Raw genomic sequence first — 13837 nt, 5'->3', positions numbered from 1 at the left:
TCTCCAAAAATTTTTACAGACAACCTTTTTGGATGCTTTAAAACCTTTTTTTTCTTTCTTTTTTTTCAAAACTAAAAGTTAAGCTAATCTAGTAGAATTTGCCAAGGCTTGACTACTTAATAATCTCATGAAGGGAACCAAGCAATACAAATCAAGGAGATAAGGGAACTTATGTTACTTATTACCATGCTGTTTTCTTTTTTTCCTTTTTTTAAAAAAAAGATGTTTTAACCAGTAAGGAATTATGAAAATTTGAAAAATTATTATTTACTTAATTTTTATCAGTTAATGGTATTATAATTACATCAAAGCAATCTTGCTTCCATATTTTTCTTATCTTTCAGAGCTAGGAAAGATTTTTCCATGTAAAACTTAAAAATTCTTATTACTTCTAGGTTGTACACAGATTTTGTTACAACTCTTCTTTTTTTTAACACATAACTATTCTTTAAAGTACAAATTACTCAAATTAAGATTATGGAAGTCGTAGAAAGTGAGTAAAACAAACTAATGAATTATTGCATAATAGAATGTTGTCGATAAAAAAAAAACAAAGGTAAAATTTACGTTGAAAATGTTTCATAAAATATAACTTAGTTCTTTCCATCAAATGCATAAATTTTCAAATGTGAGCATAAATACAAAAATGTTTCAGAATAAACATAAATCCTATCAAAAGATAATTGCTTATTTAAAAGAATTACAAAACATATTTCTTTTTTTTTTATACCTCTGTTATGAATTAACTATTTTCTATGATATTTATATTCAATATAAAACTTAATACAATTAATAAATTATAACATAAGTATTACATAAAATAAATCACATTTTGAAACATTTCTCAAGATTCAGAAAGAAAATCTGCAAGTCTGCTCTTAAATCTGTAAAATAACAAACATTAGTAAAAAATAAAGCTAGGAAGCGATGTAAAATGTACAAATTTGATATGTAGGTGCAGACGATTAACACCATAAGAGCCAAAATTGAGAATATCTTGACTGTAGTAAGAAAATACTGTTTTGCTCTTAAATCTTTGATCTGAAAATAGTTACATTGTTCCTTAACTTCATATCATGTTTAAAAAGTTTTCTTTCTTATTTTTGAGTCATCTTTCTCATTTACAAATGAGTTCATTCCCCCAAAATATTAATACTACCAATAAAACTTTAGAATAAAGCCACAAAAGAAAAGAAAAAATCAAAAATAATGAAATTATCAATAAAACTTAAAAAGTTGTTCCTTTCTTTTATATAAATTACTTTCTAAGAAATCCATAATGTAATATAAGTAAACAAATTATTTTATAATTATGTATGAATAAAATCGAAAATAAGAAAATTAATGAATAGGGAGAAAGATATATAAAATATTTATAAACTAAGGAAAAAATGAAACATTTATTTAGTATGGCCTATTAAAATTTAAAAGTACAAAACAATAACATTCTGATGGTTTTTCTGATTCTTAATTTAAATTGATTACAACAATCATACAATAAAAAGAAATACAGTTAATTCCAATGAAGATTATATCAAAATATGACTGATTAGCATATCAATTGGGACCTAAGGTTTTAAAAATAAACTTAATAATATTTAATAAGAAATGTGAAAAATAATTTTTAACAATATCAACAACAAAAAATTCAGTTTTATATGAAAAGAAAAATTTCTAGATGAAATGATTTAAAACATAATGTAATAAACCAGCCAAAAAATACGAATTGAAAAGTCAAGTGCAAACAGCTGTTTCAATGCAATAGAAAAGCATCATCATCACCCAAAACATGAATAGAATGATTTATTTATCATTTGTATTGAATTGAAATGATACTTGTATATAGCACTTAACGGATATCTACACATAATTTTTCACTTGGTGCGTATTGTTTTTTTTCTCCATCATATAGTAATAAACTTTATTTGCTATCTTTAGAGTTAAATTAAGAGTAGACTTAAAACAATACCTGAAAAAAACAGAGGACCTTATAGGTATGAAAAAACTACCTTTATTTTGTGTATAAATTATAAAAATAAACTAAAAAAAACAACCAATTTTGAAAGGCATATAATTTATTAAAATCAACGTTTCATAACTCTTTAAATATATACAAATATATATATATTTAAATATATACAAACTAAACTATCTAAAATTCATGTAACAAGATAAAAAGCTCTTGTGAAATAACAATGCTGTACAGCAGATATGAAAATGCAAGTAGAATTTGAAAATTCAACAGGTTAAATGATAAAATGTGTAACAAGTATACTAATATCATTTCTACATATTGCACAATAACTTCATAAAGACAGAGAATAAATAACATCTGGATGTTTGGAGGTAGTTCAATAAAACTCACAAATCACTATCAAGAAAATCAACACTTTTTCCTTTTTCACCCAATCTAGTTTTCCGGAGAGCATCTAAAGTGGGACTGACATGGACAGATGGTGAACTGTACAAGATTCCTGATGAGGTAGGAGATTTTCTCATTGTTTTCTCTGATGAACTGCTTGAGCTAAATAAACTGCTGAAACTGAAAATACAAAAAAAAATTATTATTTTTTTAAAGTTGGTTGCAATAAGAAATACATAATAATCAAACATTAACCACATTATTTTATTAGTCAATAACGAAATCCGGTAACAAAAGATGCATAAAAATAATCATTAACTTATCCAAGAATAACAGATGTATGGTATACAGAATCGCCACTAAATTGCATTAATATTATTTTTTCAAATTTGTCAATAGTTACAGAAAAATAATTCAATATTAAATCTTATTATATGCATTTTATGTTATACATAAAATGCAGTGTGTCCCAAAATTTACAATTATACTTTAAATTAAAATTTGGGAATTTCTTTATCGGTTCATTAAATATAAAGACTAGATTTTAAATTAAAATGGAACCGCATACCAAGTATACACGCATATAGGGTATCCTAAAATACATGCTAGATTTGAATAAAAAAGTGGGTATTATAGACAGCTGGCAATTTAGAGTTTTAAAAAATGAAATAACTACTTGTTTCCATTGCTGTGTCAATCTGATATTGTAATTTCTTGTTTTGGTAATTAGGATTAGCCGTCTAAATCATGTAATTTAATGCTATTGGACTTTTCTTTATTTGAAGTTGAAGATTTTAACAGACAAAATCTCAATCACCCATGTTTTGAAAGATGAAACTGAGTATTATATCAATGAAATTCAATCTCCTTTTTGCAAAGAAATCATTAGTTGTATTTAACTTTTATATTTATTTTGGTTTTTGTATCCCTCTTTATACTTATTCCAGACTTGCCATTGTAGAAAAAAATAGATTCTTTTCTAAATAGATCAAAGCCAATTTTTAATTTCTAATTTATACTTTGAATGTATAAATTCCAAACTTTGGCAATTTTGTAATCACATTTAAAAAATGCATTATTCATTTATGATACTTTCAGATCATGAATTTTTAATCAATGCATAGCCACCCAAACGAAAGACATAAGATCTTCAAGTATATGGTAAAAACTTTGCAGTTGAAAATAAAATAGTTTTTCTTTTCCTTCTTTTTTTATTTTTAACCTTGAGCATTATGTTAAGCTGCTAATGTTATAAAAAAGAAAAGAGTAAATTTAGTTAATCCTATTATTTTTGAGATTCTATTTTCAAAACAACTTCTTAGTTTAAAAAACATATTAATTTTAAAATGAATAGATCTGTGATAAGAAAAAATATGATATGTCAGAAACTGTGACGTTCTCACAGGAAATGATCATAGCTAAAAAGTGCTGGAAACTTCTGGCTCAAACAATAGAGCCCTTAATTACAACTAAAATTGCATAATCTTTCAAATTAACGCATTTTTTAACGATATTTATAACATTTATTGCATGAATATCATACATGAAATGAAAAATATCTAAATCTCTTCAAATTCAATACAAACTTTAACAGTCATGCTGTTTTATATAAAAAAAAATATTAGTTTTACCAAATAAAATAAGTTTCAAATAAAAAAATATTCAAGTAAAAAATAATTTTATTAAAATAAAAAAAATGAAACTGACAATTTTCTAATGGAAGACTGGCCTTTCTTGTCAGTGGCAGGATCATTTTTTGATGCTCTAATCATTTCAGTCCATCGCACTGCTTCCTGCAATTCCATTAACTTTTCTTTATATTGATTCCGCTCCATCAAAACTCTAGCCATTTCTACACGAGTAAATCGTTTTCTTTGAGCTAGAGGAATTCCCTCCTAAAAAGAAATATATAAATTGCATTTTATTTTATTTTTCCTTTGCTTTTTATTTCTTGAACTCTTGAAAATATCAAATTGTTAATTCTTTTGTAAAAGTATTACAAATTCTTTTAGCGTTAAGACAAACATTAAGACAGTGCAGTGTATCAATCTATATTAACGAACTGTTTAGTTTTCTTTTATAAGAAATTTATTCACAAACAACACAAACAGTAACAAATATGAATTACCCGTAACGGGATAGTGAAAAGATCATAAAACAACCAGAAAAACCCCGTAACCGGATATAAGGAAACTCAAATTCCAAACAAAAACTAATCTAAAGAAAACCAACAACTAGTTCTAAAAATTGACTTCTAATTTTATTCTCTGCTTTTATTTTTTTAAATTTATCTCTTTATGTGTTTATTTTATTTTATTTATGCTTTTGCCAGCTATGTGTTTATTTTATTTTATTTATGCTTTTGCCAGCCCATTATTTTTAAATATTTTCACCTTTATTTATGCTTTTGCAAACCATATATCTTTTTTATATTTTTAAGACTTTATAACTCCTCTCCCCTTGGAAGAACTTTTCCATAGAAAACAAAGGAAAAGTTATTAATGAATTTATTTGTGTACTTCCTTAAACTTTAGGTTGAAACCAATGCATTATGTTACAATCAAACCATTTCACTTATAGAATTAAATTTTTTAATTGTCAAATTAATTGCAAGATACAATTTTTACATTAGAAGTGATGTACAAATATTAACTTTAAAACTTAAAATTACTCAATTATTTTACGACTCTTGAAGTAAACATTAGTAGACAATTCACTTGTAACTCAATTTAGATAACAAACTAAAATATTCAAAATAAAATTAGAATATAAATAAATATTATAATTTAATTTCACATAAAATAAATATAACTATTTACATATATACATATAGCTATTTACAATATCTAAAGACTGAAGCTAACCTGATTTTTTTTCTTTCAAAGTGCTTATTTTTATCTTGGTATCTCACTAGTTTTAAATCCAAACAATATACTTAACATTTTTAAACATCGTATAATTAAATCCAAACTCAATCTTATTAATATTTATATATCTAAAAAAATGACGTAATTTAAGAACACTAGCACTTTTCTCTATAATCAAATTTGTTTAACACCTATGTTTCATTAGGTATAATCATTTTAAACAATTTCTCAAATTAAATTTTGGTTAGTTTAATTTCAATTATAAACTAATTTCTTTACAAGTAAAATTTTTTTCTTCAAATTAAATCATACATATGAATAAGGAAATAAGACTAATTTGAACATAACATCACAAGATACTGTTTACAATTAAATAAACAATATTTAAAACAAAGCAAAAGAACTAAAGAAATAGCAAAAAAATCTTATTATTTAAATAAAAATCACTTGAAGTGAAATAGTTTATAAAACCTTTCTTGAATAATATTTAAACTGTTTTAATTTTATAGTTAAAAAACAAAAAATCTAAGTCCTAACTATCGTTTTACTTTACTACTATCGTTTGGCGATTAAAGATCATATTTTCATTATTATTTTTACCTTCACTCTTAAAACGTTAGCCAAATTTAGGGTAATTGGCGAATTCGTAGTGCCATGACTTCCGTAGATGTTAATATTCTTACACCAGTTTTTACTCACCACAATTCTTTTCTTAAACTTCCAGTTCCACTGATAAATTTTTTGGCAAATTTTACCAACTGTGCCAAGTTCCATTTTTGCACCAATGACTGAACTTTTCTTTCCATCTTACTTTATTAACACTGTAATTTTTCCAATTTGGCACACATCTTTTGCACTTATACTTATTCTCATTGATTCAATGATTCAAATCGACTCGTTGATTCAAATTACATTTGGCTCTCAAAAGTTTCATCTTTACTTTTATCCGCAAAAACTTTAAGTTTCCTCGAAATCGATTCTTTTTTTGTTTCAATCGTGTATCGTTAAATTTGTGATCAAAATTATTTGGCGACCATTTTAGTTTAACCCTTTGCGTGACGCTAATTCTATCAAAGTTCTTTTTTCTTTTCCTTTTGGCATTGATTTTTCGCCATTGGCTCATTTTCTTGTCACTTCCATTCTTAACAAAGTTCTTATGAAAGATTTTTACTTGTTTAGCATTTGCTGGCGTTTTCTTTCCTGAACAAAATTGTTCATTCCTACACGGCAAATTAACCACTTTGGTTTCTCTTTTACGTTTCTCTGTAACTAATGCCTTAGTCCATATTTTGTCACCGACTGGCAAACTTTTACTACCTTTATTGGAATCAATCTTCATCTTTTCTTCCATAACTGATGATTCAGTACTAACATGAATTTTACTATATTTGCTTCCGAAATCCTTTCAATTCTAACATTTTCACCTTTCTAGCAAACTTTATCATTTTCCACCAAAATAATTTCAAAATTTTTCGTCAAACATGTATCTGCATATGATGCTTTTTTCTGGCACTTTGGCAATGCTATTTCTTCTTCTACAGTTTCTACCACAAAACTGACTCAATTGACTTGGCAATCATCTTTTTCTTCATTTTTCATCTCAACTTTTTCTTGGAAGACTTGACATTCCTTTTCTTCTACCTCCTTTACTATCACTCTAGAAACATCGTCGAACAATTCGTCTTTTGGTTCTGCACTTTCTATTTCTGTGTTTAGTACACATGGACTAAATTCCAATATATCTATTTCTGCTCCTACTATTTGGTTCGGTTCCTTCCGATCCTCCATAAAAATATTTCTAACACTTTCCATAATGTTTTCATCAAATTTTTCAAACACCTTACGAAAATAAGATTTATTTCTTCTTCTTTTATTCTCTTCAAAACTTGGAGAACTCCAATTAGACACTTTTTCAAAAATATTTTCTTCCCAATCTATAATCACCTTCTTATTTACTTTAGTAATTGGTTCCAATTCTTCAGGTACAACTGTTGGCGGGACTATTCTTCTTTTGGAAGTCGATTGGCTTCTTTCAGAATTACTCTTGGCAACATTTCCAGACTTAGTACCACTTAATTTACCAATATTAAGCCAACTAGAATCTAAGTCCTTCAAAGTAACTGATGTTTCGATATCAGAATTTGCTACTTTTCGGGAAACATTTGGCGATATATTTTTATAGTCGGATTGGTGGTTACTATATTTCCAACTTCTATCGTAATTCTATTTTCTATAATCCAAATCTCGACGTCTACAGTATTTCTTAAAATGTCCTATTTCACCACAATAGAAACATTCACGTTCAGATCTAAATTTCTTCATAATACTTGGCGAATTCCATTTCTCATTAAAATGTTCTTCTGGCGATCGTTATTACACGGAATATCTCGTGGATCATACTGAAAATTGGCAATGAGATTTTCTTTAAAGTAATAATAATCATCATCATAAATTTCTGGCCTTTCAGCAGGAATAAGCTGCAAAGCACACGAAAACCAAAGGTCAAAATTTACCCTAAATCTCTTCGCTTTCTGTTCAAAGAGTTCGAAGTATCATCGAATTCCACACTTCTTAGCATCAATTTTAAACATCTCATTCACTAATTTTTTCTTGAGTAGGAAATCCATAATAACAATAGTATTTTTCACCAGTTCTTCTCTTAAATATACGTTACCAATATACGCCACCAATTAAATATAGCTGTAGCGTATCAAGCTATATTAAAGAACTGTTCAGTTTTTTTTATAAAAAACTTTATTCACAAACAACACAAACACTAACAAATATGAATTACCCGTAATGGGATAGTGAAAAGATCATAAAACAACAAGAAAAACCCCGTAACCGAATATAAGGAAACTCAACTTCCAAACAAAAACTAATCTAAAGAAAACCAACAACTAAAAATTGACTTCTAATTTTATCGTCTGCTTTTATTTTTTTTAATTTATCTCTTTATGTGTTTATTTTATTTTATTTATGCTTTTGCCAACCCGTTATTTTTAAATATTTTCACTTTTATTTATGCGTTTGCAAACCAATTATCCTTTTTATATTTTTAGACTTTATAACAGTTATAATAAAAAAAGTATAATGAATGAAAATTGCAATGATTTAATATTATTTAGAGCATTAAATAAAATAACAATTATACCTCTTCTTCAAACTTTGCCCTCATTTTTTCAGCCTCTTCTTTTGTCTTTTTTAGTTCTTCTTCTAAATCTATAACACGTGTTTTTAATCTCTCTTTAACAGCTTGTAAAGACTTGATCTCTCCTTGCAAAATTTCCATTTCACTAAAAAATATGTATGCATATTTAACTTAAATTTATAATTAAAAAAAACACATCTACCTCAGTGGCCAGTTTCTGATTAGGGCACTAACAAAAAGCACTTTCGTTTGTATTTGAGTATTTATTTTTACATGTATAAACTAATTATTTTTATTCTATACTTAAAAAAAATCTAAACAAATCTCTTTACTCCTCCTTTACACCAGGCTTGTGATATCACAAGAGGAGCAAAATCCTTATTTTTCACCTGCTATTTTTTGTAGCCTGTTTTCCGGCAAGTATAGCAAGGCGAAGAAGACTTTGCCTCAGGTACATGATTGACTCTTTGTGTCATGCGGTTATTTGTGGCCTATTCTTGTAAAGTAGTGTTCATAAAATCAGTAATGTTGTAAATTTGACAAGCCTTTTATCCGGCTTATGACGTCAGAAAATTACTTTCAGGCACCTTTTTTCAATCCTTGTGTAAATAGGATGATAGGGCTGAATTTTTAGAAGATTAAAGCAATTTGTTCACATGCATCTTTAATTAACAAATAAAAAAATTATTAAGCTTGCTCGTTAATTAATATTTGTAGATAATGATTAAACATTTTAATTTGCTTCACTTTGACAGTATCTATCCATGAATTACATAATAAAAAAACACTTATTCTGTATTTATTTTAGTAATATATATATAAAATACAAGAGAATATAATAATGAGTAAGAAAACATTTAATATTGAATGATTTGTCAATATTGGATAACATTGTACCATTACACTATCTCAAAATATTGAAAACAATTAAGATGTAAGATATTTCTGGTTTTAACAGAAGTTTACATTCAAATTTCCAACTATATTCAATTTTAATAACTTTCTAAAGAGTTATGACAAAAATCTTATATCAATGGGTTTAGTAATAATAAATTAATTTTGAACCTCGTAATTGGCTTACTTTAATTACAAAAATATTTCCCTGGGAATTTTGTATTATATTTAGCATGCATGTCACTGATATAGATAAACTTATGTGAATAGTTTATACAACTTACTCAAAATGTTACAGATCTTTTGCTACAGGGTGGAAAAATTTTATCCCATAACTTTTCTAAAGAATCATAAGAACTGTGGCCGTGATATGCACACAACCCCAAAAAAGTTATCTGCTTTATTTTTATGCTTCAAAAATTTAAAGAGGTAGGTTAAAAACTGTATGCTTTAAGTTATAAAAACTAATACAATTTCAGTGGTTTGTACTATAGTCAAAAATATGAGGAACAGTTTTTATCCTGCAACCCCTGAAAGAGGTAACAAAAAGGTTCAATATAAAATTAATTGGAGTAAACTAATACCTTGTTAATTCATCCACTTTAGCAATGAGATCATCTTTCACAATGTTCAAAGCATTCCTAAAAAGAAAGTATCATATTAGTATTAAGATAAAAAGGATGATTTTCATTCAACCCTAAGTAGTAAATATTAGACAGCTAGCATATATATATAAAGCATCACAGGATACAGAAATAGAGATAAATTATAGTGATCTAGGAGTAATGTCTGAAATTATTTAATTGATAATATTAATAAATTCTGACAAGAAACATTATTCTTCAAGTGTCAAAACACAAATCTCATACCTCTGAGAAACATTATTTAAAATTCTTAAATGTTGACGTTTGTGTAAACAAACAATTATCTCTTAAACACTTTGAAGATTATGAAGACATTCAGCTCATCATAAAAAGATGATCAATTTAATAAATGATGTTCATCATTTTAACCCTTAGCATTTGCATTACTATAATCAGTAGTTATACAGCTAAGTATTACTATTATAAGGCTATTACTTATCGCAAAAAGAGTTTTAAAAAAATTTTATCATTTTTTTAAGAGAGAGTAAATTATCTATGACTACCATTTTTTTCTCAGTTATAAAAAGTATTGTTTATTTGTGAGTAAATATGCATATTATAAATGTTAAAAAGTTCTTTTAGTCAAGAAATGTTTATTTCTCTACTTATTTCGCTGAGAAAAGAAAGTGGAGAAGGTATGTATGATAATTAATTTTTTATCTTTTGGAGTTTCCTGGAAATCATATCACAAAATTCTTATAGAGAGCTCTCTCTAATTAGTAGGGCTAATAATTAAAAAAAACTCATCATTTTAATAAAAATATCTTTTATAATGGGCTAAAAATATTTTAACTTATTTACTTCATATGAAAAAAATAATAATAATACAGTGACTGTCTTTATAATTTTATAAAATACTTACTTAGTTGCCAGAAGTTCATTATTTTCTAAGATTAGATTTTCAACTTCTTTTCCCATTCCTATAGGTAAAGAAATCAAAGTATGTAAAATAAAACAACTTTTCTTCAATTGAATTAAAAAAATATACATATACCAAAAATCTCTTTTTTTATGTTCAGTTATGGTAGGCATTAAAATGGGAAATTTATCAGTAAAAAATTGTCAGACAATTTTTTTTAATGAGAAAAATAAAAGGTAAGAAATTTTTCTCACAATTTAATAACTCTTTTACACACAAAAAAAATGTATTAAAAAATTATTGTCACACTTTCTTTTAAAACTAGAGAGAGCTTAACAGTCAAAACTTACTTTAAATTTATAATTCAAATTTTTAAATAAACTGACGGATAACAAAATCATAACAATAAAGCATTATCTTAAAGTAACAAACACAATTTATTCAAAATAGTATTGGAGATCGTAAAAATGGATAATTATAAACTTAAATGTAAAACAAGGGGAGTCCACTACCTGCTAATGTGCATTAGTGAATAAAATACACAAACATTTGCAACACAAATTCTGTTTAACTTGCCTCCAATTACGAGGACAAGCTATTGATTTAATGTTAATAATGTATGCTATATCAGTTATATTTAAAAAAAAATACAATTATCAATGCAGAATAAAATATTTTGAACCCAAAAAAGTTTTTTATTATTATTACGTAATGAAAACAACATGAAGACAAAATAAACTAACAAAGCAAATTAGAAAAATGAGAATAAAAAAATTGAACATGCAAAAAATTAAGACCATAATCAGAAATTTTTTTTATTTGTATTAAAAATCATTTCATGTAACAATCTACAATATATTATAACCCAATATTGAGTATATTAATATCAAGCTGAAATTTAAATCTTCATAAGCTGCAGCAGTTACTTTTATGTGTAATCTACATTTTTTTAAATGTCTGCCATCAATATATGCATCTATTATTTTGTGACCGAATTTAATTGGCCCTACTTAACATTAAGGTTGTTTTAATTTTTTTAAAGGCAAAAATAAATCGATACAAATATGTTACATGTAATATCAAACTACATTATTAATATTTTATATAATGCTGTATCATTAAAACTGATTATATCACTAAAAATTTATTGCATTACTAGTAACTACGTAATTAAGCATCCTTACACAATGGTGCGAATTTCTGTATTATCAATGAAAGAAACTAAGAATAGGGTTTAAAGAATAATAAAAGAAAACAAGTTAAAATATGAAGAAATACAAAAAATAAAAATAAATAAATAAAATAAAAATATTTTTGACTGACCTGATAAACCTAAAACAAAACAAAAAAAGATCTTATATAATTACCAACTTAAAAACAGCAAAATAATAAAATAAAATAATAAAAGTTAAAAGAAAAAAATAAATCAAATTTGAATCAATATAATAACTTCAATAAGACTTCAAAAAAAAAATAATGAAATATAATAAAAAAGTTTAATCTCCTATTGTCAAATTTAAAAATTATTTCATTACAAATAGGTAATTAGAAAGGGAACCACTAAATTATAATAAGTGAATAGGGTATATTGGTAAGCACTTAATACAATAGCTTCAAGGATAGGTTGACAAGCAACGAAAAAAGTAGTAGTTAGGTTTTTGAAGAACAACCCATTAATGAAAATATATTTGTGTAACCACATTTATGCAATGACCTTATATCTAAAATTATTTTTAAGGGTAGCAAAAAAAAATTTTAAAACAAAAAAAATTCTAATTTTTAATAATTTTTTCTCCATTAAATATAAAAGTTATAGAACAATAAAACAATCAGTGTGTCTGCCTATCAATCTGCTGACCCAGCTTGGGCACCGGTAAGGTTCTACTTAGAAATTAAGCTCTCGGGATCAAGAATTTGGTTATGCATGCTTGAGAATATTATAGGGGGTTCAGCATTTAGTTGAATGTTAATAATTTTCATAATGTGTAATTGGTACACCAAGCTCTAACATTAAATTTTTTTTTCTTTTCTAATTTAAATTAAGGTTTTCACTAAAGTTATTCTTCATACTGTTTTCTTCGCCTAACATTTTTAACATAATTTAATTCAATTTAGTGAATCAACATCACTTATATGTGCTTTTTTTTCTTTGCATAATAATATTTTTGAAACATAAGAAAACTATAGAAAAAGGATTAAGTAAATAAAAATAATAGTACAATATTGTTAAATTTAAAAAAGAAATTAATTTAAAATTGCACACACTTCAGGGTTGCCACTGAGTATTGTTTAAACTGGGTTTTAGAGACAGTAAATAGTCAAAAATCAGGGTTTCTTTTATAAAAATGGGGTTCTGAAAATTTTTGAAATGTAAAAAATGTTTCATAGCGCACAAAAATTGAGTGAAACAAATGATAAAAACTTATTTTTTATTATTCTTTCTATAAAATACGAAGTTACTTATACTAACATTTTAAGACTTTTACAAAAAAAAAGTCAAATGATTCATTTTTATTCATTTTAACCATTTATCTTTACTCAGTATTTTATTTATCTGCTGATCAAAATTTTGATACATCACAATGCAACTTGACGAAAATCAAATCAGGGTTTTCTATTTGATATTATAATATGAAAAATGCAATTTTCCACACATGCATTTGATGTTAGGTCACAGTAAACATCAATGCTATTAATCACGTAATGCTATCTCCAAACCTTAAATTTTACAGACCTAAATTCTGACATATTTCAAAGCGTTTTTCAAATTTTAATGTTTTTATGATATTTCCAACCATGCATTATTGGAAAGTTGCCAATTTCAAATCATACATTACAGTTATAAGTCAATTACTAACAAGACATTGCGAATTAAGTGCTGAATTTGCAACAATTTTATTTCATAGCAAATCGAAGCAGTTTTATCAATCAATTATAAACACTATACTGTAATGCCCTCTCGCCCACCATGCCTGCCCATTTACGTTACTTTTAAATCCTACTTTCAATAATCCCCTTTTAATGCAGTTCAATGTGGGATTTTTATTGCATTTTCTGTAT

At 25.9% G+C, this 13837-nt stretch overlaps 1 protein-coding gene across 7 annotated transcripts in view; it reads right to left on the bottom strand.

Moving 5' to 3' along the window:
* LOC107437970 (C-Jun-amino-terminal kinase-interacting protein 4) overlaps window positions 1-13837 on the bottom strand; it is a 53118-nt gene that overhangs the window by 25743 nt on the left and 13538 nt on the right. For all 7 annotated transcript variants that reach the window (XM_071179893.2, XM_043052677.3, XM_043052671.3 and 4 more), the window contains 5 exons: window positions 10781-10838; window positions 9859-9915; window positions 8384-8525; window positions 4070-4257; window positions 2366-2542 (listed from right to left, as the gene is read on the bottom strand). In XM_071179893.2, coding sequence (XP_071035994.2) covers window positions 2366-2542; window positions 4070-4257; window positions 8384-8525; window positions 9859-9915; window positions 10781-10838 — 622 coding nt within the window. The remainder of the gene's footprint in view (window positions 1-2365; window positions 2543-4069; window positions 4258-8383; window positions 8526-9858; window positions 9916-10780; window positions 10839-13837) is intronic.

Source organism: Parasteatoda tepidariorum, chromosome 1 (genome assembly GCF_982258835.1).
Source record: "Parasteatoda tepidariorum strain Cologne lab strain chromosome 1, Ptep-v5.0, whole genome shotgun sequence".
NCBI classification, from domain to species: Eukaryota; Metazoa; Arthropoda; class Arachnida; order Araneae; family Theridiidae; genus Parasteatoda; species Parasteatoda tepidariorum.
Note: the sequence above shows the minus strand (reverse complement) of the source record. Positions and strands in the feature narration are given on the sequence as shown.